A 21,891-nucleotide genomic window follows, 5' to 3' on the forward strand; every position below is an offset into this window, starting at 1 on the left:
GGTAATATTTGCAAAGTAAATTACGATTATGTTGGGACACAGCATGGAGCAGTCACTGCTGGTTGTCTAACCAACAGTTTTCCCTTACTTTCCTTGCTAGTCAAGTATTGGTTTGCAAGGGAGGCAGCTGGGTTTCAATCCTCCCCCACGTGACAGGTTGAGAGTGACATTACCCTAGCCCCAGGATCAAAGGAAAGAGGATTGGCCTCAGCCAATCTCAGTGTCCCATTCCCCTTGCGGGAGCTACTTTAAGGGTGGGTATGCTGGATTGTCCGCTGCCAGCATGGACCCCTATTTTCCTTTAAGTCTATGACCCATGCTGTCCAGAATCTGTGCATTCCAGGACATTGTGCACAAGAGGACCTCAGGTCAGGATTTGCAAAGAGGGTGGTGTTATTCTTCTAGAGATGGTTGTAGCTGTATATGTGGGCAGATGAGAGAGTCCCAGCAGCTTCGTAGCACAAATTTGAGGAACTACACACTTAGGTGTTTGAGGCTAAGGGTTGCTTAGGGTCAACTCCTCTGATCTAAATTTAAGAATAGAGTTTCTGGACTCTGCTCCCCTCATTCTCCCAGGAGTTATGTATGCCCCCAAGTTCTACGGTGAGCCCATTAGAGCCAGAATACATAGAGTGGCTTCTTTATTTTTCTGTCCCGAACCCTGACTGATACAGTGGCAGGGGTCCAGTTGCGGCCAACAGGGTGAGGGCTTTTCTTTCCTCCTGAGAAGTAGACTATAGAAGAGACAGCCCCTATCTGCCTCTGGATGACGTGGCATTTGGATGTGATGCCTGGTACAGCTGTCACCATCTGCTGCCAGCCTGAAATAGAGCCAATATGCAAGTAAAAGGAGAGCCAAGAGAAATGCCCAGCAAGACGGCTGAAGTCCTGACGCACCTGCAGCCAAAGGGCTTCTAATTGGTGCAGACTTCTTTAAGGAAGCAAATGTTAAGATAATTTGACAGCAGCTGCCATGTTTTCTGAGGATGAGGCATTATATGGTGATTTACACCTGTTCTCCATTCTTTTCTTATAGTCTTCCTACACACCAGGCAAATGAATACATAGGTGGTCTCTGTCTCAAATGCATCACTCACCTTTAAAATATCTATATGAATTATTGGTTTGCATTGGCAGATGTGTCTACAATATTACTGCACTTTTTATTTTTTTCAAACTCCAGTTATACTTTAAAATAGGCTTACATTGCCAAGGCATTAGTACAATCCTATCATTTTGAATTTCTTCTTGTTTTAGCCATATACAGGGAGTCCTCACTTTGCATGGTAGTGCAGGAGTATAAAAATGGCCATGCAACCTGAAACTGTACAAAGCCATTTTAATAATTAACAGGAAAAATTACACCTACAAAAAATCTTTTTTTCCAAAATATTAAAAACTTAGTTTCATTTACAAATATATGGAGATATTTTAAAAATAATAAGTTACATTTATTTAATAGTTACTTAAAATAATAGAAATATTAATTAAATGTTTTACTTCTTTGAAAAATTTTATCAAGAGTACTCTGAACAGTGCTTACCTTCAGAATGTCTTTTCTCTGCCTTGGCAAATTGTCATATCCGTTCTAAGTTTAGATCTGCTTCCAACATTTTATCCTTTACCCGTACAGTGAAATACCCTTGAGAGTTCCTTTAATGTGAAAATGTTGCCAGTACCACTTCCTCGGAGACATCCTCCTTTTTGTTGCACCACTCATTGATGATAGATTTGCCTTCTGGCTGCGTACCTAAGTTTCTTGAATAGCTGCAGGATCAACATTCTCACTATAGAAATATATGTTATTTGCAACTCAATCGTGATATAGGAACTATTATTACTATAATCGTTGTGAATTCCATATGGAAACTTCCTGGTGAGTTCTAAATCAGTTATAGTGGTAGAACTTGAAGAGAACTGTCTATAAACCTTGGGAGTTTGCCTCTGGAAAAGCAAAAAAAAAAAAAGTGTTATATGAATTCTCCCATCCTACTGACTTCCTAAAATGCTGTTGTTCTTTTCCCTCTTGTATCCACAAGGAATTGTTTGGGTAAGAACCTATCTACTCTTCTGGAAAAAAGAAAAGAAGGGTGTGAAGTCAAGTTTTTACCTGAGGAAAGCCAACTAGGCACAAAGGAAATTCATTTTGTAAAGTCATTATCCATACAGGCTAGCAATCATTAGAGTCTTCCGGGTTGAGTGGCAGGACCTGCCTGGATCAATGTGTTAAAAAGGACTTTGAGACTATGTCTAGGTTCAACAGAGAAGAGTATTGCAATTGATTACCAATGTCTGTCACAGTTAAGGAAGAAGACAGTTAAAGGCACATGCTCAGGCCATTCCTAATCTAGGGGCTCCCTCTTAGTAAGGTCAGATATTCAAGTTTTCCAGCATATAAAAATGTATTTGATACCTCAGGGATGGACCTGTGACAACCAAATCATTAAGAAAGTGATATACAAATCAGAAAGTTTATTGACTTGATTTAGAAAGAAAATTATGAACGTGCACCTATTATTAAATGGGAACTTGAATGGTATAATAAAGGAACTTGACCTTTGGAGTCAGGCAGACCTAGTTTTGCGCCAACGCTGCAACTCTCTCTCTCCACTTACATAGCTCCTTTATGGTATTCTGTTGATAAGGACATTGATGCTGTTTCTGGGGCAGTAGGGAAAAAATGTCCTGGTTAATTGACTATGTCTAAAACAGTCACAATGGGAAAGTGGGAATGGCTATTATTGATACATATTGTTATATATTCTAGTTTTTTTTTTAAGATTTTATTTATTTATTCATGAGAGACACAGAAAGAGAGGCAGAGACACAGGCAGAGGCAGAAGCAGGCTCCATGCAAGGATCAAGTTGTGAAACTTGATCCCAGACCCTCAGGATCACGCCCTAAGCCAAAGGCAGACGCTCAACCACTGAGCCACCCAGGCATCCCTAAATGTTTTTGACAATGAAATGCATGCTCTCCCAATAAGAAAGTCTATTTTCTAGAATTGAAAAACTGCTTTGTGAACAAGGATATAAAAGATGATTGCTGCATGATTTGTGTGGCTAGTATCACTGAACCATCTTCACAGTATAAACACAAATGACATAAACATAAGTAAGAAACGACTGGTTCGTTGTACTGGACACCCACTCTTCTGCTCAGAGCTGGAGAAAAAAATGGTCACATTTTGTATCTTATCCATCCTCCATTTTATATATACCTTATAGACCAGCGATGACTGATACAAATATAATGCAGGCCATTAATGTGAACCACATAGGTTATTTTACATTTTCTAATAGTCATATGAAAAAGGTGAAGAGAAATTAACACATTTTTACACAAACTCTGCCAGTTTTATTACCCATATACCTTATGCTGCATACCCTCACTTTCAGAGGGTAATTTTTATATTTAACTATTGTGGTTTCTCTGGCCAAGGAAGTATCTCAGAGGAGATGGTTGGGGGGCCGGTCCCTCCAAACCTTAGACCTCTCTAGTTTGCATGTACTGCTGCTTGGTAGACAGCAGCTGCCTAGCCTGGCACTTGTGGTTCTCTTTGTGGGACACTGGTCTCTCCAGAACCACGACTGTCAGGCCCTCAGCCAAGTTAAACTATTTTTCTACCTTGGATTCTTTTGAAATTTCTCCTATAATCATAATTTTTTTTTAACTTGGAGAAAGGAACAGGATTCTTTTACTTCTTTGAGCTGCATTTCTGGAACCCTTACTGCTTTTCTCTAAACCAGTAGTTCCCATGCTTGAGTGAGCATCAGCATCACCAGGAGGGTTTGTTAAATTATTGGCCCAGCTCAAGTTTCAGATTCAGTAGGTCTGAGGTGGGACTGAATCATTTGCATTGCTAAAAGTTCCCAGGGGTTGGCAATGCTGCTGGTCCAGGGACCACACTTTGAGAACCACTAACAAGTATCTTCCATGTCTGTGGAAGAAGGAGATGAAAAGCTTTGAGTTTTTGAAACTGAATTTTGGCAAGTGAAAAGCATTAGGTTACATCTTGCCTCCAAAATAAGTCAACTCCAATTCTGAAGCAGCATCTTAGCATGCTCTAACACCCTTTCTAATATTTTTTTCCCCCAATCTTCTGCTAGAGGCAAAGCAACCACACATCTGACTCTGAAAGACCTCTGTTACAGCCCTCTATTGTTCCCAGGTGTGGTAAGCATCTCGGCATGCATGTTGGCAGTCATGTGCAGCATGGCTGGAGACTTCTTTGGACTAGTAGAATCCTTTCCCTAACACTAGGACCCCTCATAAAAGTCTTTGGCCCAAAGAGTATTGAATGATTGAGTGAATAAATGATATATGTTTGGAAAACAATAAGGGGACTATTCACGTGCTAGTTAAAATTTTCCTAAGTATCAGAGACAACGATACAAAAAGTTGTTAAAAACCAAAACTAAGGGGATCCCTGGGTGGCACAGCGGTTTAGAGCCTGCCTTTGGCCCAGGGTGCGATCCTGGAGGCCCCGGGATCGAATCCCATGTCGGGCTCCCGGTGCATGGAGCCTGCTTCTCCCTCTGCCTGTGTCTCTGCCTCTCTCTCTGTGTGTGTGTGTGTGACTATCATAAATAAATAAAAATTAAAAATATATATATTAAAAAAAACAAAAACAAAACTAAGGATAGCCTGGTTGACTCAGCGGTTTAGTGCCGCCTTTGGCCTAGGGTGTGATCCTGGGGACCCGGGATCGAGTCCCACTTCGGGCTCCCTGCATGGAGCATGCTTCTCCCTCTGCCTGTGTCTCTGCTTCTCTCTCTTGTCTGTGTCTCTCATGAATAAATAAATAAAATCTTAAAAAAAAAAAAACTAAACTAAAACAACAGAAACATTTGTACCTCCTGAGAACTCATTATAACTTTCATATCACTTACATGATGTCAATTACATACAGTTCTAGATACCTATCATGGTGTTACAGACAAGGCTTCCATTTGACATAGATACTGTTACTTGGAGTGATGGACCTAATGTGTGTTATTATGAAGAAAATGGATTCAGTACCCTTAAACACTCAGTTTCAGAAGGCTTTTTTTTTAAACTTCTTATTTTGGGAAGTGTCAGATATATAACAATGGACCTTCATGAACCAATTGTCTAGACTCAATAAGGATCAACTCTTGGTCAATCTTGTTTAATCTGTAACTTCACCCACTTCAAAATACATGTAATTCTTTTGAAACAACTCCCAGTGTCATATTAGAGCATGAATGAAAAGTTTTAGTGTGTATCTCTAATTTATGAAGATTATTTTAAGAACTTAGTGACACTATCATTATCATATTTAAATAATAAATTCTTAACATCGCCAAGTATTTAACTAGTGTTCAAATTTTCCCATTGCCTCATTAATTTTTTTCAGTTTGTTTACTCAAACAACTTGTAGTCAAGTTGTATTGTTGTATTCAGAATACAAATAGGTTCATAAATTGTCATTGGCTGATGTGTACTTAAGTCACTCTTTTACATCACTAGGTTCTCATTCTTTCCCTTTTGGATTTAAAAATATTTTTGTTGTTGTTGAAGAAACTGGGTTGGTTGCTCTATAAATTTTCCTACAGTTTGGAGTTTGCAGATTATATTCCTATTGTACCTTATTCTCCCTTTATATGTAATAATTTCCCTTTATATGTAATAATTTCTTCCAAAAAGTTTATATTTTATCTTTTCATTAAAAAAATAGTTAAAAAGTGGCATACTTTACACACTTTTCTTCTGCCTTGCTATTTTTCATTCAACTTTATATGCTGGTGATCACTCCACTATACTTTACAGAGGAATCTCTCATTCCTTTTTTTTTTTTAATAGCTGTATATTACTCCACCATGTGGATGTTACATAACTTATTCAACCAGTCCCCTACTGGTAGACAATTGATGTGTGTGAAGTTTGTTGCTACTACAAATAGTGGGGCAACGAATAGCTAATACTTGTCTTTTTTTTTTTTTTTTTTTTTTTTGCCTGGGTATCTTTGGAATAGATTCCCAGACAGGAAACTGCTGAGACAAAGGATAACTATGATTATTTTTATATATAATTTTGTTAGAAATTGCAGAAGCTCTGCTTTTAAATGCAATGTGTTTCTAGAAGTTTTGCTATAAAATGAATCCTGAAACATCCTATTTTAGTTATCTATTTCTACATAACAGATAACCCCCACAAGTAGTGGCTTAAAACAACATCATTTATTATTTCTCATGATTGTGCAGTTTGGGTGAGACTCCATTTGCTTGGCTGGGACAGCTTGTCTGGCACTGGAGAATCCATGTGATTTTATTCACGTTTCATGCCTCAGCTGTAGGGGCTAGGACAGTGGGATACTGGCCGGGCTTCTTTCTTTCCAAGTGGTCTCACATTATCCAGAATTCCAAGCTTTATAAGCATGGTGTCTAAATCCCAAGACAGTAAAACTGGAAATTCCAAATTCTCCTAAGGTGTAGGTCCAGACTCATATGATATTATTTCTGCAATCTGCAGGCCAAAGCAAGCCTCATGGCTTTCCAGATTCAGAGAAGGGAAACAAACCCCATGGCCCATTGGGAGGAAAAATATTCATATATAACATTGAAAGCAATTATTAATGGCTATCTTTCAGGCAATCTACCACAGGTCCCAACTGCATATATGCATTATATAAACCAAAAACCCATACCCTATTCTTTTTTTTTTTTTTAAGATTCCATTCATTTATTCATGAGAGACACAGAGAGGCAGAGACATAGGCAGAGGGAGAAGCAAGCTCCATGTGAGGAGCCTGATGTGGGACTTGACCTCAGGACCCTGGGATCACAACCTGAGCCAAATGCAGACGCTCAACCACTGAGCCACCAGGACCCCCATACCCTATTCTTATCTACTTCAGCATCAGCAGAATCTGTGGAAAGAGTCCATAAAGGTGGTGAGAACTGAAACACCACTTTATGCTGCAGTGTTAAGTGTGGGTGATGGTAAAGCTCAAGGGAATCCAAAAGGGAGATAACATCTATCAAGGAAAAGGGAGATAGTTTTGCTTTGAGGTGCCTGATCATCCATCCAGCACATAAATCTGTCAGCAGCTATTGTATCCTTTTATTCTGTTAGTGTTTACTCAAGAACATTGTTCTAGGTTCAAAGAGTACAGTGGTGAACATAACACACAAGGTCCTAGCTCTTGTAGTACTTTTTTCTGGATAGGAAAATGCAGAACATGGCAAGGGAGAGAAAGATATATAAGAGAATATCATGCACTCAAAGAAGTCACAATGTATAGTAGTTTAAAGTGGGGATAAGTAATTATGACCTAGCTAGAACCAGAGATAATGGAAAGACAAATACAACATTGTATAAGTGGAGGGAAACAAACACAGAGTACCTGTTCTGCATAAATAGCTATAATATCAGCAGGACTGACTGCAGAGGTATAGGCAATACTGAGGAAAGGAGGGGTTCAGAGGAAATTAGAGGAAAGGAGGGATCATGGTGGCCTGGAGAGGTCAGGGAACACTATAAATGGAAGGGGGCATAGTGGGGACCAGAGCCCTCTTTTGTGTATCTGATGACAAACTGGGAAGTCCTAGGGGTTGTTGTGTGATTAAAAGTCCTCACCAAGATGGCTTTACTCCTCTCACTACTTGCTAAGAGAAAGACAAAATGGGGTTTTAAGACTGATTGATCTGGTAGATAATGCAGTTCTGTATAAAATATCATATTATTCAAAGGCCAAAACTGGAGTCCTATGAAAGATGTTTAAGGTGTAGTCCTTGGCTGTCATATCTTCATGTTCTCCCTTGGTGATCTCATTCAGCTACGTGGCTTTACATAGTATCTAAATGCCAATGACTCACAAAAGGATATCTTCAGCTCTGACATCTTGCCATACTCACATATCAACTGTTTAATCTACATACTCATTTGGAAGTCTGATAAGCTTCACATGGCCAAAATGGAATGCTTGATTTTTCCCTGGAAAAACTCTGCTACTCCCCTAATTTCCCTATAAGTTAGTGGTACCACCAGTACCAAGTAACTTAAGCCAAAACTTTGGAGTCTGTCTTGACTCCTCTTCCTTTCTAACACTCCACATCCAACTCATCAGCTTGTCCTGATTCTACCTTCAGAATGGATCTCAAATTCAACTACTCTATGCTTCTTCCCTGACACCAAGCCACCATCAAGCCTCATGTCCTAACCTATCTCTTGCCTCCTCTTATGCTCCCCTCATTCTATCAACACAGAGGCCGGAGTAAACTTTTAAAAAGTGAAGTCATATAATATCTCTGATTAAAACCCTCCAACGGCTTGCCACAGCAATTAAATTAAAATTTAAACCCCTAGCCTTGGCTTACAAGGCCCTATATTATTCTAGCCCTGACTTTTGCTTCAGCCTCATCTTCTGTTACACTGTCCCACCCTTCCAGCTCTCCAGCCACAATGGCCTTCTTTATGTTTCTCAAACATGCTGAGCTTTTAGCTTTCTTGGGAATTTTACACTGCTCTTTCCCTACTCTCTTCTTTGCATGGCTGAAAACTCTTCGCTTTTTTAGGTCCTAGCTCAGATGGCACCTCCTTCAAGATACCTCTCCTGACAATCCTATTTAAAGGAACCCACAGTTAAAATTCACTAATCAAGACACAGAGAGAATAATGATGAATAATGTAACAAAGTATTAGCTCTTCTGATACTTATATTCTAAATAGAGAGAATACAAAACATGGTAAGGGATAAATCATTATTCTCTATAGCATTGATCATACTTGAAAAATATCTTATTCATCTTCCTATTTATGTCCATACCTCATTACAATCAGTATATCTTAACAAAGGGAGGTAGGACAGAGCTATTAGCTGTCTTGTTCTCCACAGTATTTCCAGCTTTTATTATGGTGCTTAACATCTAGTGGATCTCAATGAATATTTGTTAACTATATAACTGAATGAACTTATATTAAAAATTATATAAGTAACAATATGGTTATAAAGGAAGAGCTTGTTATAGAGGAAAAACTGTTTATATCCCCTTTATTCAAATTATATCCTTCTAAATCTTGACTTCCAATCCCACCCTAACATTGTGCTGATGTCAAGGGTTATTGGACCCATTCATTACATTTGCCACCAGGGAAATGCATGTCAGTCTAATTACTCCAGTGTGACATACATTTCCTAGAGGGCAACATACCTCTTTGCTTCCTGTAAAACTGTGTTCTTTCAGGGCTGTGTTAAATGTTGGTGCTTCAGTTATGGTTTCTGATAGTCCTTTCTTTGTTCTTTGACATACGCAATCATGACCTAACCAGAATTAAATAGAGATAATGGAAAGACAAACACAACTTTGTGTAAGTGAAAGGAAACAAACACAGATTAGGGCATCTACTCTGTACCCTGTACGATCTAACACAAACAATGAACCTGACTTAACAGTCTGATGCTGGACAAATTATATAGTCTTTCATGGTTCAACTTCCTCTTTCTGTAACATCTGGATAATGGTACTTATTCTTCCTAACTTCCTTGTGAAATGTGTATTGTTTTATATCATAGAATTACAGAATGTTAGGCCCTCAGGTATCTTGGGAATCATCTAATCCATATCCAAATGTGGAAACTGAAGCCTGGTGAAGGCAAGTGATTTATCTAAGCTCGCGGCTAGCTATTGGAATGGCTGGAACTAGAACTCAGATCTTCTGACCCTTAGACCAGTGTTGTTTTGGTCTTACCATATTGCAATGTTTGCTGTTGCTTAGCTTTTCATGGGTGTCTGTATTGCCTTCAAGTTAGCTTATGTAATTCTTGAGGATCATGCTAATTTGTTTCTCTCACAGTGCTTATTTGATCATATATAAATATCTATTAAAAAAGCAATAGTCTGTACGTAGCACTTGCCACCCTTCCTGTCATAATCATCTGTAACTGTCTAGTTGCTTCCCCTCATTCATTGAAAATTTTAGCACCCAACTCACTTGTTCTTTCCATGTGACCGTTATTCTTGGTGATTTCAGCAAGCTCACAAATGAACCATATGACACTTGACCACTTAGTTTACTGAACTCCTCACCTCCAATGAGATTTTTCTCTACCTCATGTCAGCTATCCATTCTTATGCTCATATATTGTAATGTAAATCTTGATTTTTAAGCAGTCCATTGTTTGACTACTGTCCCTCATCTTCTAGTTCGCTTATCATAATATCCCAACTCCAACCATTCTTCAACCAAATTAGGAACTCTGATCCTTTGGCCCTATCTGTGTTTCACTGTTTTTTCCTCTCCTCACTCTTTCTTCTTCATCCAGTCTAGAATCCCTGGTCCATCATTGTAATCAGTCCTTTATGTACATCCACAACTCCATTGCCACTTTCTTTCTCCATCACTTGCCTGGAAAAACTCCAGTCCTTGTTAAAGCCAACTGTCTACCTATCTTGTCCCCATACCCAAGCAGTGGAACAAACCTGATTAAAACAGTCATAACTTGTGCTATTTAAATTTAGGATTATAAATTAGAGGAGGGCCCTCAGCAGTGCCCAGTAATTCTTCATTTCCTTAGTTAACCCTCTCTCATTCTCCTAGACTTTGTTTATTTAAATCACACATTCTTAATACCCAATCTTCACTCTTACCTGATATTGTCACCCACTGATATACTGCGGAAAAAAATAAAATTAAGTGAAAGAGAGCAACTGGCTCTTTTCCAATCTTATCTTCCCCCATTTCCCCAACCTCCACACTGTAAATGAATGAACTGTCCATGCTATTAAGACTAAACTCTCTGTTGAGAGATAGTTCTCCATGTGTCTCTTATATCTGTTTCGATTCAGACTATCTCATCAAGGATATTTGTAGAGTGAATAGCCTTGGAAGATAGAGATAGTGTCTTCCTTTGGAACAAATAGTAGGAGTATAGTGAAGCTTACTGTCCATTATAATAAAAATAATGTCTTTCTCTGGAGCAAAGGACAGGCATATTTACTGCCCAATGTAAAAGATTCAGGTTCACTAAGCTCAGATTTCCTTACTTGTAATGCAACCCACTGCACATGCAGGCATTACCTGGCCCTCTTCCTACATTGCTCCGTGGGAATGGAGGTTCAGGAAATTTTTTTTTTTTTTTTTTTTTTTAAATTTTTATTTATTTATGATAGTCACAGAGAGAGAGAGAGGCAGAGACACAGGCAGAGGGAGAAGCAGGCTCCATGCACCGGGAGCCTGACGTGGGATTCGATCCCGGGTCTCCAGGATCGCGCCCTGGGCCAAAGGCAGGCGCCAAACCGCTGCGCCACCCAGGGATCCCGAGGTTCAGGAAATTGATGCAATAAAATTCTGATCTCTGGCTACTGCTATTGCTGTGAGAAATGAAATCCTTGGTCTCTGACCCAGGCATCTCATGTTTTCTGCCAGCATCCATGAAATTATGACAGGCTAACTTAGCATACATGTTAGATAAAATCTCAGACATTTCAGAGTTCTTGACACTTTCTACTTCTGAATTGCATCTCATTTCCTCTTGCCTTTTCAAGGACTTTGCTCCTACAGGTATCTGTTCTCTCTTTTGCATTGTCAATTTTTCCCTTTCAACTCTATCACTCCCCAGCCTATACAGGTGATGTAATATCTACCACCTTAAAAGACAAAAACAGCTCCCCTTAGGCTTCTCATTTCTCTTCATCTACTGTTCTATTTCTCTCCTGCCTTTTAAAATAAGACACCTTGAAAAAGTCGTCTTTATTCATTTTCTCCACCTCTTCACTTTTCATTCTCTTCTAACTCATTCCAATCAGATTTATTTTTTTTAAGATTGTCTTTACTTAAGAGGGGGAGCACAAGCAGGGGGAGCAGCAGAGGGAGAGGGAGAATCGGGCTCCCTGCTCAGCAGGGACCTGGGATCATGACCTGAGCTGAAGGCAGACATTTAACCGGCTGAACCACCCAGGCACCCCTCCAATCAGATTTTTAGTTATGCCATTTTTCTGAAACCCTTCCGAAAGTTGTCATCAACCTCCATATGGTGTAATCCAATGATCCTAAAAAATCCAATTTCTCTTTCTATTGGACCTAGCAGAAATCAACCAGTTGACCACTCTCTTTCTTGAAATACATTCTCGAGGGGCACCTGGGTGGCTCAGTCAGTTAAGTGTCTGCTCTCTGTTCGGGTCATGATCCCAGGGTCCTGGGATTGAGCTCTGCATCAGGCTCTCTGCTTCTCCCTCTCCTTCTGCCTGCACTCAGCCTACTTGTGGTCTCTTTCTCTGCCAAATTAGAAAAAGAAAAAAAAAAAAAGGAAGAAAAAGATAAATACATTCTTGGTTTTGATTTTTCTTATCCCACTCAATATCCTTTGCTGGTTCTTCCTACTCTACAGAGAAGATTATGTGGGTTTTGTCCTTCATTCCATTAATATAATACATTAATTGATCTTCAGATGTTAAACTAACTCTGTATTCCTGAAATAAATCCAACTTGGGAATGATATATTCTTCTTTTTTAAAGTTGCTTAATTCAATTTGGTAATATTTTGTTAAGGATTTTTATATCTTTGTTCATAAGGGATATTGTTCTGCAGGCTTTTCCTGTGATGTCTTTGTCTGTCTTTGGAATCAGGGTAGTACTGGCCTCCTAAAATAAGTTGGGAAGTGTTCTTTTTCTCAAAGAATTTGTGAAGGATTGGTCTTATTTTTTCTTTAAATATTTGATAGAATTCACTAGGGACACCATCTGGGCCTGGCTTTTGTTTGTGAGATTTTAAATTACTAGTTCAGTATCTTTTCTTGTCAAAGGTTTATGCAGATATTTTGTTTCTTGAGTCAGTTTTGGTTGTGTACCTCTAGGAATCATTCCATTTTATCTAAGTTGGTTGATTTATTGGCATTCAGTTGTTGGTAATATTCCCTTATAATTCTTTTAATTTCTACAGAGTTGGTAGTGATATCCATTCCTTCATGATTTTAGTAATTAGTGTCTTTTATTTTCTTGGTTAGTCTAGGCAAGGGTTTGGTCAATTTTATCGATGTTTTCAAAGAATCAACTTTTTAAAAAGTTTTCTCTATTGTTTTTCTGCTATAATATTTATTATTTCATTCCTTCTGTTTGCTTTGTGTTTAGCTTGCTTTTTGCTTTCTAGTTTCTTAATGTGGAATCCTAGGTATTTGATTTTTCAAAATTTTATATAGGCATCTAGAGTTATATATTTCTCTCTCAGCATTGCTTTTTACTTTTTTTAGAGACAGAAGCAAGAGGGTATGTATGTGCAAGTGACAGGAGTGGCAGAGGGAGAGAATCTTCATGTAGACTCTTTGCTGAGTGTGGAGCCCCACTCAGGGCTTGATTCCACAACCCATGAGATCACAACCCCAGCAGAAACCAAGAGTCAGTCATGCAACTGATTAAGCCACTCAGGTGCCCATAAGCACTACTTTAGATGCATGCCATGAATTCTGATTAATTTCCCTTGTGATTTCTTCTTTGACTCATCAGTTATTTAGAAATGTATTGCTTAATTTCCAACTATTTGGTGTTTTCTCAGTTATCTTTCTGTTATAGATCTTTAATTCCATTGTCACAGGACATATTTTATGTAATTTCAATTTTTAATCTTCTGTATTTTATTGGAACTTATGTTGAGCTATAGTATATGGTATATCCTGGAGAACATTCCATATGCACTTAAAAAGAAACGTGTATGCTGCAGTTTTGGTGTGGTATGTTTTATTAATATTAATTAAGACAAGTTGTTCGACAGTGTTCTTAAAGTCTTCTTTAATTGTTCTATCAACTGTTGAAAGTGGGATGTTGAAATCTCTATTATTGTCTAGTTCTCTTCATTTTTGCATCATACATTTTGGGAGTTGGTTCTTTGATGTATAGATAACTATTATATCTTCTAGATGCATCGACCACTTATCAAAAATGTTTCCAGTAATATTTGTCTTAAAGTTTGTCTGATATTAATATAGCTATTCTAGGCCTCTTATTATTATGTTTGCATGCTATGCTTTTTCCATTCTTTATTTTTAATCTACTTTATTTTTGAATTCAGGTGTGTCTCTTGTAGGCCTATGACACAGAGTTGGATTTTGCTGTTTTATTCTGTCTGACAGTATTTGCCTTTTGAATAGCATGTTTGGTCCAATTATACTTAATGTACTTAATGATATAATCTGAATTTCTTTTGCTATTTTGATAGTTATTTTCTTTTTTTTTTTTTTTTTTTTTTTTTTTTTTTTTTTAAAAAGATTTTTAATTTATTTATTCATGAGAGAGAGAGAGAGAGAGAGAGAGGCAGAGACACAGGCAGAGGGAGAAGCAGGCTCCATGCACCGGGAGCCTGACGTGGGATTCGATCCCGGGTCTCCAGGATCGCGCCCTGGGCCAAAGGCAGGCGCTAAACCGCTGCGCCACCCAGGGATCCCTGATAGTTATTTTCTATGTGTCTCATATCTTTTTTATTTTTAAAGATTTATTCATGAGAGACACAGAGAGAAGCAGAGACAGAGGGAGAGGGAGAAGCAGGCTCCACGCAGGGAGCCCAATGTGGGACTCAATCCTGGGACTCCAGGATCACACCCTGAGCTGAAGGCAGACACTCAACCGTTGAGCCATCCAGGCGTCCCGATGTGTCTCATATCTTTTTTTTTCTTTTTTCTTTTTTTTTTTTTAGAGAGAGAGAGACTTCAAACATGCATGAGTGGGGGAAGGAGGGGGAAAGAAAGAATCTTAAACAGGTTCCACACCCAGTACAGAGCCCAACTCGGGGATTGATCTCATGACCCTGAGTCATGACCTGAGCTGAAGCCAAGAGTTGGTTGCTGAACTGACTGAGCCACCCAGATGCCCCAATGTGTCTCATATCCTTTTTATTCAGTGAACTCATGAAATCATGAAGTACTAATATATTTGGAAACAACTCAAACAATTTCTCACTGAACAAAATATGCAGAGTATAGAAAAATAGAAGAAACAACTCATACTTTTGTCATTCAAACACAACTTTAATAGTTATATTTTTCCAGTCTTTAAAAATTTTTTCTATTCAGATTTTTGCTTGTTTACATAGTTTATATATTATTCAATTACATATCTTTAGCTTATGCAGTCTATTACATTCATTTCCTATGTATTTCAGCCACAGAGCAGCCATCACCAACAGAGAGATATTCAAAGCAGTTAAGCAGAAACCACTTTGGAAGAGCTTTTGACCAAATGAAATGGTTCTGAATGGCCTTGTTGAAATAACTACACTTGTCAAAAACTGGATATATAAGAGGGTTGGTTTGGAAGACAAGATATCTGAGAGGCACCTGGTGCATCAAGAGTCTTGGTTATACACTTGGTTTTTAACTTTCTACTTTGTGAAACAAAACAAAGGCAAGGCATCTTCTCTTGTACATTTGGTAAAATTCACTTGTAAATGGCTGGACTAAGTTTCTTGGAGGAATAGTATAGACTATTTTTTTACTATTGATTATGGGTTTTATGTGTGTATACATATATATAATCTCATGTGATATTAAGCTTATTGATTCCTTGGCATTCTAACCTTTCATCTACTTGTCTGTTAGTTTTTGATGATGCATTTATCAATTTCTCTATGTAGTTCTATCAAACTTCACTCTGTGGTTGAGTGCACTTAAGTTTATGATTGTATCATGACTGTAGGTTGTCTTGGTGGATAGTTACTTTATCAATCCTTGTTTTAAATTGTTATGTTGGATATTAATGTTATTAGATGACAATTTTTTGGTTAGTATTTTCTTGGTAGTTTAAAAAATTGCCTTCCTCCAAATGTTTTGGTGATATATTCTAACCATATACTTGCAAATAGCACGTGACTGGGTTTATTTCTTTATTTTTAAAAAGTTTTTTATTTATTCATGAGAGACACAGAGAGAGGGAGGCAGAGGGAGAAGCAGGCTCCATGCAGGGAGCCTGACGTGGGACTTGATCTCGGGTCTCCAGGATCATGCCATGGGCTGAAGGTGGCACTAAACCGCTGAGTCACCTGGGCTGCCCTGGGTTTCTTTAAAAATCCATCCTAAATGTGTTTTCTGTGTCGTTGTTTTTTAATAATGTAAACCATTTATATTTATTGTGATTAATAACACTTGGACTTCTCTCTAGAATCTTGTTTTCTATTTATACTTTTAATTTCCTTTTTTTCCTTCTTTTTTTGCCTGCTAATCCAGTGACTAAGTTTTCTCTAGGTTATTTTTTCCCCCTCTATCAATCTGAAGTTAGGCATTCTAGTTCCCTAATTTTGGTGAATACCACCCTTCAATGTTTAATATGTATACCAGTAGCAGACTCTGTCATTTCAAGGCTGCCATAATCTTTTAAATAGCCTTTTTATATTTAGGATAATTCCTGGTTATACATCTCACCTTCCGGTATAAAATTCAGAACTCAGATTTCCTGCCTCCATTACAACCAGGATGCAAGCCTATGACATAAGCTCTGCTAACCAGAAGCACCTGTGGAAACGTGAGGACTGAGTATACAAGCTCTGCACACAGCTTTTATTTTGCTGGTGCAGGGGTAAAGATAGAGGTATCTAGTCTGTAAAGGTGGGAGTGGTTGCAAGATCAAAGTTCTGACACAGAATTGGCCTTGATGCTGATAGCAGGAACAGATGAAGAAAAACTGAGCTCATGGCATTTGGTGCTTGTTGGGAATAACAGCAGTTTATCATGTCAGTTCTGTTGTATGGTTTAAGGCAATTTTTCTAGCACCTTAACCCAAGCTGGTTTGTTTGTTTGTTTAGCTTACCCAATAACCCTGGAGCTGCTGAATGTCAATTTAAGAAATTCTTGCTTGGAATCTCTTGTTTGCAACAAAGAATTTTAACCAATATAATAACCTGTCAAAGTCTATAATTAAAGTGTATATCACTTCTTCTGAGTAAATCAAGCCTTTAATTCAGAACTCCCTTCTGCCATCATCTACCATATTTTTAAGGGCTAATTATTTTATGTTTGAGAGAGAGAAAGAGAGAGAGGAGGGGCAGACGGAGAGAGAGACTCTTAAGCAGGCTCCATGCCCAACAATAGAGCCTGACTCAGTGCTCAATATCACCACCCTGATCATGACCTGAGCCAAAATCAAGAGCCAGATGTTCGGCAATGAGAGTCATCCAAGCACCCCATTAAGGGCTCATATTTTAATTTCATCTGGTTTTAAACTTCCAAAATACTGGTACATAAAAAAATATTACTGACTTAGACTAGCTGAGATTTTGCTAACTTATTTGTTAATTCTTCCTTCTCCCATCTTATTCCTTTTGGGTTTGACTTTTTTCTTATTGGAGCAAATTCCTTAGTATGTCTTTTAATGAAAACCTGTGAGGGGATCCCTGGGTGGTGCAGCGGTTTGGCGCCTCCCTTTGGCCCAGGGCGCGATCCTGGAGACCCGGGATCGAATCCCACATCAGGCTCCCGGTGCATGGAGCCTGCTTCTCCCTCTGCCTATGTCTCTGCGCCTCTCTCTCTCTCTGTGACTATCATAAATAAAAAAAATTAAAAAAAAAAAAAACCTGTGAGTATTAAGTTCAAAAATGTGTTTATTTTTTTCTTCCTCCTGAAAGATAGTTTAGCTAGGTATAGAATTCTAGTTTCTCTGTTATAGACTCTCCATATTTGAAGATAGTTTCCATTGTCTTCTGTCATTTATTGTTGCTTATAAATCCGACAGGTGGGCAGCCCTGGTGGTGCAGTGGTTTACGCCACCTGCAGCCCAGGGTGTGATCCTGGAGACCCGGGATCGAGTCCCACGTCGGGCGTCTTGCGTGGATCTTCTTCTCCCTCTGCCTGTGTCTCTGCCTCTCTCTCTCTGAATGAATAAATGAATAAATCTTAAAAAAAAAAAATCCAACAGGTCATTCCTGTCAAAATGACTGTCATTCCTTTTAGGATAATTTGACTTTTCTCAGTGGTAACTTTTAACATTTTCCTACTGCATTTGGTATTCTGTAATTTCACTCCTGTGTACAGGTCTCAGTTTTAGAAATTTATTCTGCTTGAGCCTCAGCATTTTCCTTTGATTTGATAACTCACATTTTTCTTCAGGTCTGAAGAATTCTCACACATTATCTCCTTGAATATTGTCTCTCCTTCATACTCTATTTTTTCTCCACTAGAAACTCTTTTTTTTTTTTTTTTTAGAAACTCTTTTAGATGTACATTGGGTCTTCTATTTCTATCCTCTAGGTTTCTGAACTTATCTTGCTGCTTTAGCAGCTTATTATATGCATTTCTGTGTATTTCAGTCTCTTCATAAAAATCATTTTTATAATATAAGGATTATCTGGCTCAAAAGTCGCCAGTAGTGTTATTTCTTACCATATTAGTTACTTGCCTGGCTTTCAAGGCTCTCATGCATCCATGCTCTGACATTAGGTAGGTAACTATGGGCAAACCACTTCTCTGGGCCCCGGTTTCCCAACACAAAAAGATTAATAAAGTTATTGAAAAACTTGAATGAGGTGAAGCACTTAAGATGCTGACAAGTGCCCAACACATAGCAATATCCTATATACAATTTAGTGTGGTTGCCCCTCTCAACACAATTTCCCCAGTGGTCACATCTGTATGACATCTTTCGTCCTACCATTTTATACATGAATTCTGAATGGAAGCTGTTAAAAGTTCTAAGATCTTGCTTCTTTCATTGTAATGATTGGCTGAAGCATGGTCAGATGAGTTTAACTCAACTGATTAGTCATTCCCTGAGACTTAAAATTTGAAGTTCCTTTATGACAGCAGAATACTCAAATTGTGAGTAGAGTTGCTAGCTGTAGTCAGAGGGAATGAAAATGACATTGAGAAAAGGCAGAGAGAGGGGAATGAGTGGGGGGAGAGAGATTACTGACACGACTCAAGTTCGTGGTCTCATTAGCATTGATGTATGGAACTTTTTGATACTATGGATTCCTTTAATATTTGAATATTTTATAACAGGGAAAAATAACTTTATAATAAAGATTGTGAAAGAGTTCATCAGAATTTGAACATGAATCTTACTTCATTTTATTGCTCAATTATATAGATTTTTTATTTCTACTTTCCAGAATGATTGTTTTCCCATCTCCAGCTATGGAAAAGTAGCTGTAACATTGTATTTGAATGGTCCCACAGAGTTCCCACAGCCTTTCATATCATTATCTTATTTGGTGTGAGATGAGTAGGCCAGGTAATGTTCTGCTTAGTTTTTACAAATCATGAAATTAGGATTCAAGTTACCTATTATTGTTCAGGATGGAGAAGGGTGAGAATTGAGCTAGGTATTGAGCGTTCTCTATCAGGAGAACTCAGAGCTTACTATTTGCAAGGGTGTCAGAGACAGTGTATTGTAAAATATTTTCATCAATTACTGTTAATTAGGATTTCAGAAGGGCTCTGAAAAGTTTCATTAGCTCAATCATAAAACCTATTAAAATGCACTCAATCCACAATTTAAATTCATACTCTCAAATGTACTTGAGGTTTCCCAAAAGTTAATCTTTGCCATGTTCTGAATCAAGTTCCTGTTGTGCTTTTAAACTCTAGAACATTAACCTTGAGAAGATATTATTGGGGGCGGAGTAGAGGAGAACGGGGTATATTAATTCCTGCCTAGACATCCATAGTGCTTAACAGGTTCATGTACAAATGAGGGTAAATTCCTGCAACCCTTGACTAAGATAAAACTCTGTGTTGGATATGGAACATGGGTAATTATTTACAAAGGTGACTTGTAATCACAAAGTACTCTAGCAATATTATCACAACACCTTTGTTTTGGGGAACTCAAATGCTTTTACAACTTCATGCATTCACCCTCACTGAACTGACAAGGAGAGGCTGGATGACAAATATCTGCTGAAGTTGTTGGAAGTAAAGAGGAGTGAGGTACTGAAGATAATGCAAATCAAGAACAGTGTAGCTTCCTCTTTAGCCTCAGCGTGGTTACCTGTTACGAGAACCTTTCCTTTTCAAGTGGCAAACATAATTTATGAGGATTGTTAATTTCAGGTAAGATTGTTAATTTTAGGTAAATTTTGCTTTTATGGAATCAAGACATTGGTACGTTAAAGACTATTGGAAGGATCATACTATTAGTTAACCAGCAGTGTTTTTCATTTTGCACACTGACATTGGCATTTTTTATGGGGCTAAAAGATAAGCTTTTTGTTTTAAGCACAGCATCGTAATAAACTGACCGTCCTGGCATAGGTCCCCTTTTCTCCTGCCATTAAACTCAAATCGATCCTCTAAATAAAGTCTGTCCCGAGAGACACAATTGATGTAGGGAAAAGGGGACGTTTTTAAACCGAGCCTGACGTCACACGTTTGTGCTTTAACCATCTGTACCTTTTATTAACCAGGGGCTGGAGCCGCCCAGGCGGACAGACACAGGCGCACAACAGCCTTCTCCCACACAAGCCTGGAATGGTAACAGTGTGCGGCTGCCTTAGAAAGAAAAGCCGTTTCAGAACTGTGGGGTGGCATGGGTGTGTGTGTGTGTGTGTGTGTGTGTGTGTGTGTGGCAGGGTGAGGGAATCATTTCTTCTCCATCCGAGGATGCTATTTATTGGAAATCCAGCACATCTTTTGTTTTTTAAATTGATTTCTCTCGAGTGGGAGGTAAAACCCTTCAGATGCGAAAGAAGAAAGGAGGGGAAAAAAACAAAAAAAGCAAGTCGGGCAGGAGGATTTTGGAGAACTGCAGCCTTGCCTCGGATTGGGACTACAGGCAAGAGAAAGACTCCGGCGTCCACAACCTGTTTGGCTGCAAAGATGCCGCCGTTCCGCCCGGAGTGCAGCATCGCTCCCCCCTCCGCCCCCCCCCCCCCCGGCCCGGTGGCTGCCCCCGGGAGCGCAGCGGCCCCCCGCGTCACCTCTCACACCCTGCGGCGACGAGTCCAAGCGGGTCCGGAGGGGCGTGCGCTGGGGAGGACGCGCGCGGCCGGGGCAGTCCGCGCCCCCCCGCGGCCCCCGCCTCGCCCCTCCTCCCCCGGCCCACGGGCGCAGTCTCACTCTCCTTGCACGTGCGCGCCCGGTTCGCCCCGGTCCCCTCGCCGCTCCCGGGAAGGCGGCGGCCCCCAGGTGCCCACCTCTCACGCCCCTCCCGGCCCCTCACCCGGCTCTTCCATCCTCCTCGCGCTGAGGAGAGTCCGCGCCGCACCTCCACGTGCGAACCCGGGGCCGTTACCCCGCGTCCCGACGCCCCCCCGCCCCCGCCCCCGCCCGGGCTCCGCCCACCGCGCCCCGGGCGCGCGCCCCGGACTACCTGGCCGCCCCTCCCCCTGCCGGGCTCGGCTCCCCGCCCGCCTCCCCCGCCCGGCGCGCGCCAGCTCGCAGCCCACCCCTCGCCGCTTCCTTCTCTCCGCCCCCTCCCTCTCCAGGAGGGTGGGGGGGCGCGGACGGGCGCGGCGGCGTGGCCAATGGGCGCTCGGCTTACTCTGGCCTCTCCCCCGCGCGGCCGCCAATCGCGGCGGGCGGTGGTGGTAATATTGTGGAGTGGAGTTTGGATGCCGCCGCTGCCGCGGGCTGGAACGGCGCGGCCGCGGGGGCTGCCGGCGTATTTCGGGAAGGGGGCGTGAGGAGGCGGCGGCGGCGGCGGCGGCGGGCGGAGGCAGCTGAGAGAGAAAGAGAAAGAAAGGGAAGGAGAGGGCGGGGGAGTACCCGGGGGAGGCGGGACCGACCGGGCTCCTCACCTCTCGGCGGCGGCGGCGGCGGCGGGCGGCCGGGGAGGCGGCACCGCCCCCTGCCCGCGGACTCCTCGGCGCAGCCGGCCGCCGACCCGCTCGCTGCCCCCCCCCCCCCGCCCCGGGGCAGCGGCCGAAGCTACGGGGGCGGAAGCGGCGGGCCGGGGCGGCGGTGGAGGCGACCGCCATGGCGTTCCTCAAACTCCGTGACCAGGTAGGTGAG

General features: G+C 40.6%; 2 protein-coding genes across 7 annotated transcripts in view; one reads left to right on the plus strand and one right to left on the minus strand.

The window, feature by feature from the left end:
• Nucleotides 1-619: 619 nt before the first annotated feature.
• Nucleotides 620-21,857, minus strand: LOC112661034 (uncharacterized). Its single transcript, XM_049099600.1, has 6 exons — nt 21,422-21,857; nt 20,332-20,430; nt 10,615-10,638; nt 9,178-9,287; nt 1,544-1,944; nt 620-821 (listed from the first exon to the last, which is right to left on the minus strand). Exons 1-5 carry the CDS (start codon nt 21,855-21,857, stop codon nt 1,717-1,719), a joined length of 897 nt encoding a protein of 298 aa, XP_048955557.1. The 3' UTR covers nt 620-821; nt 1,544-1,716.
• Nucleotides 21,689-21,891, plus strand: part of ANKRD28 (ankyrin repeat domain 28) — a 189,396-nt gene continuing 189,193 nt past the window's right edge. For all 6 annotated transcript variants that reach the window (XM_049099578.1, XM_049099579.1, XM_025449105.3 and 3 more), the window contains exon 1: nt 21,689-21,882. Coding sequence is in view for 1 of the 6 variants with exons in the window: in XM_025449106.3 (XP_025304891.1) it covers nt 21,856-21,882 (27 nt within the window). In the remaining 5 variants the exon portion in view is untranslated. The remainder of the gene's footprint in view (nt 21,883-21,891) is intronic.

This window comes from Canis lupus, chromosome 23, assembly GCF_003254725.2.
Source record: "Canis lupus dingo isolate Sandy chromosome 23, ASM325472v2, whole genome shotgun sequence".
Lineage (NCBI taxonomy): Eukaryota > Metazoa > Chordata > Mammalia > Carnivora > Canidae > Canis > Canis lupus.

Bases quoted from the DNA above. Each gene is read 5' to 3' on its own strand.
- LOC112661034 (XM_049099600.1), bottom strand. From the start codon at position 21,857: ATGGCGGTCGCCTCCACCGCCGCCCCGGCCCGCCGCTTCCGCCCCCGT. The intron at 10,639-20,331 runs GTACAGATGGTT...TTTTTTCCGCAG, and splicing joins CAGCCCCTGGTTAATAAAAG to TATATCAGTGGGTGACAATA. The intron at 9,288-10,614 runs GTAAGAGTGAAG...AATTCTGGTTAG, and splicing joins TCAGTGGGTGACAATATCAG to GTCATGATTGCGTATGTCAA.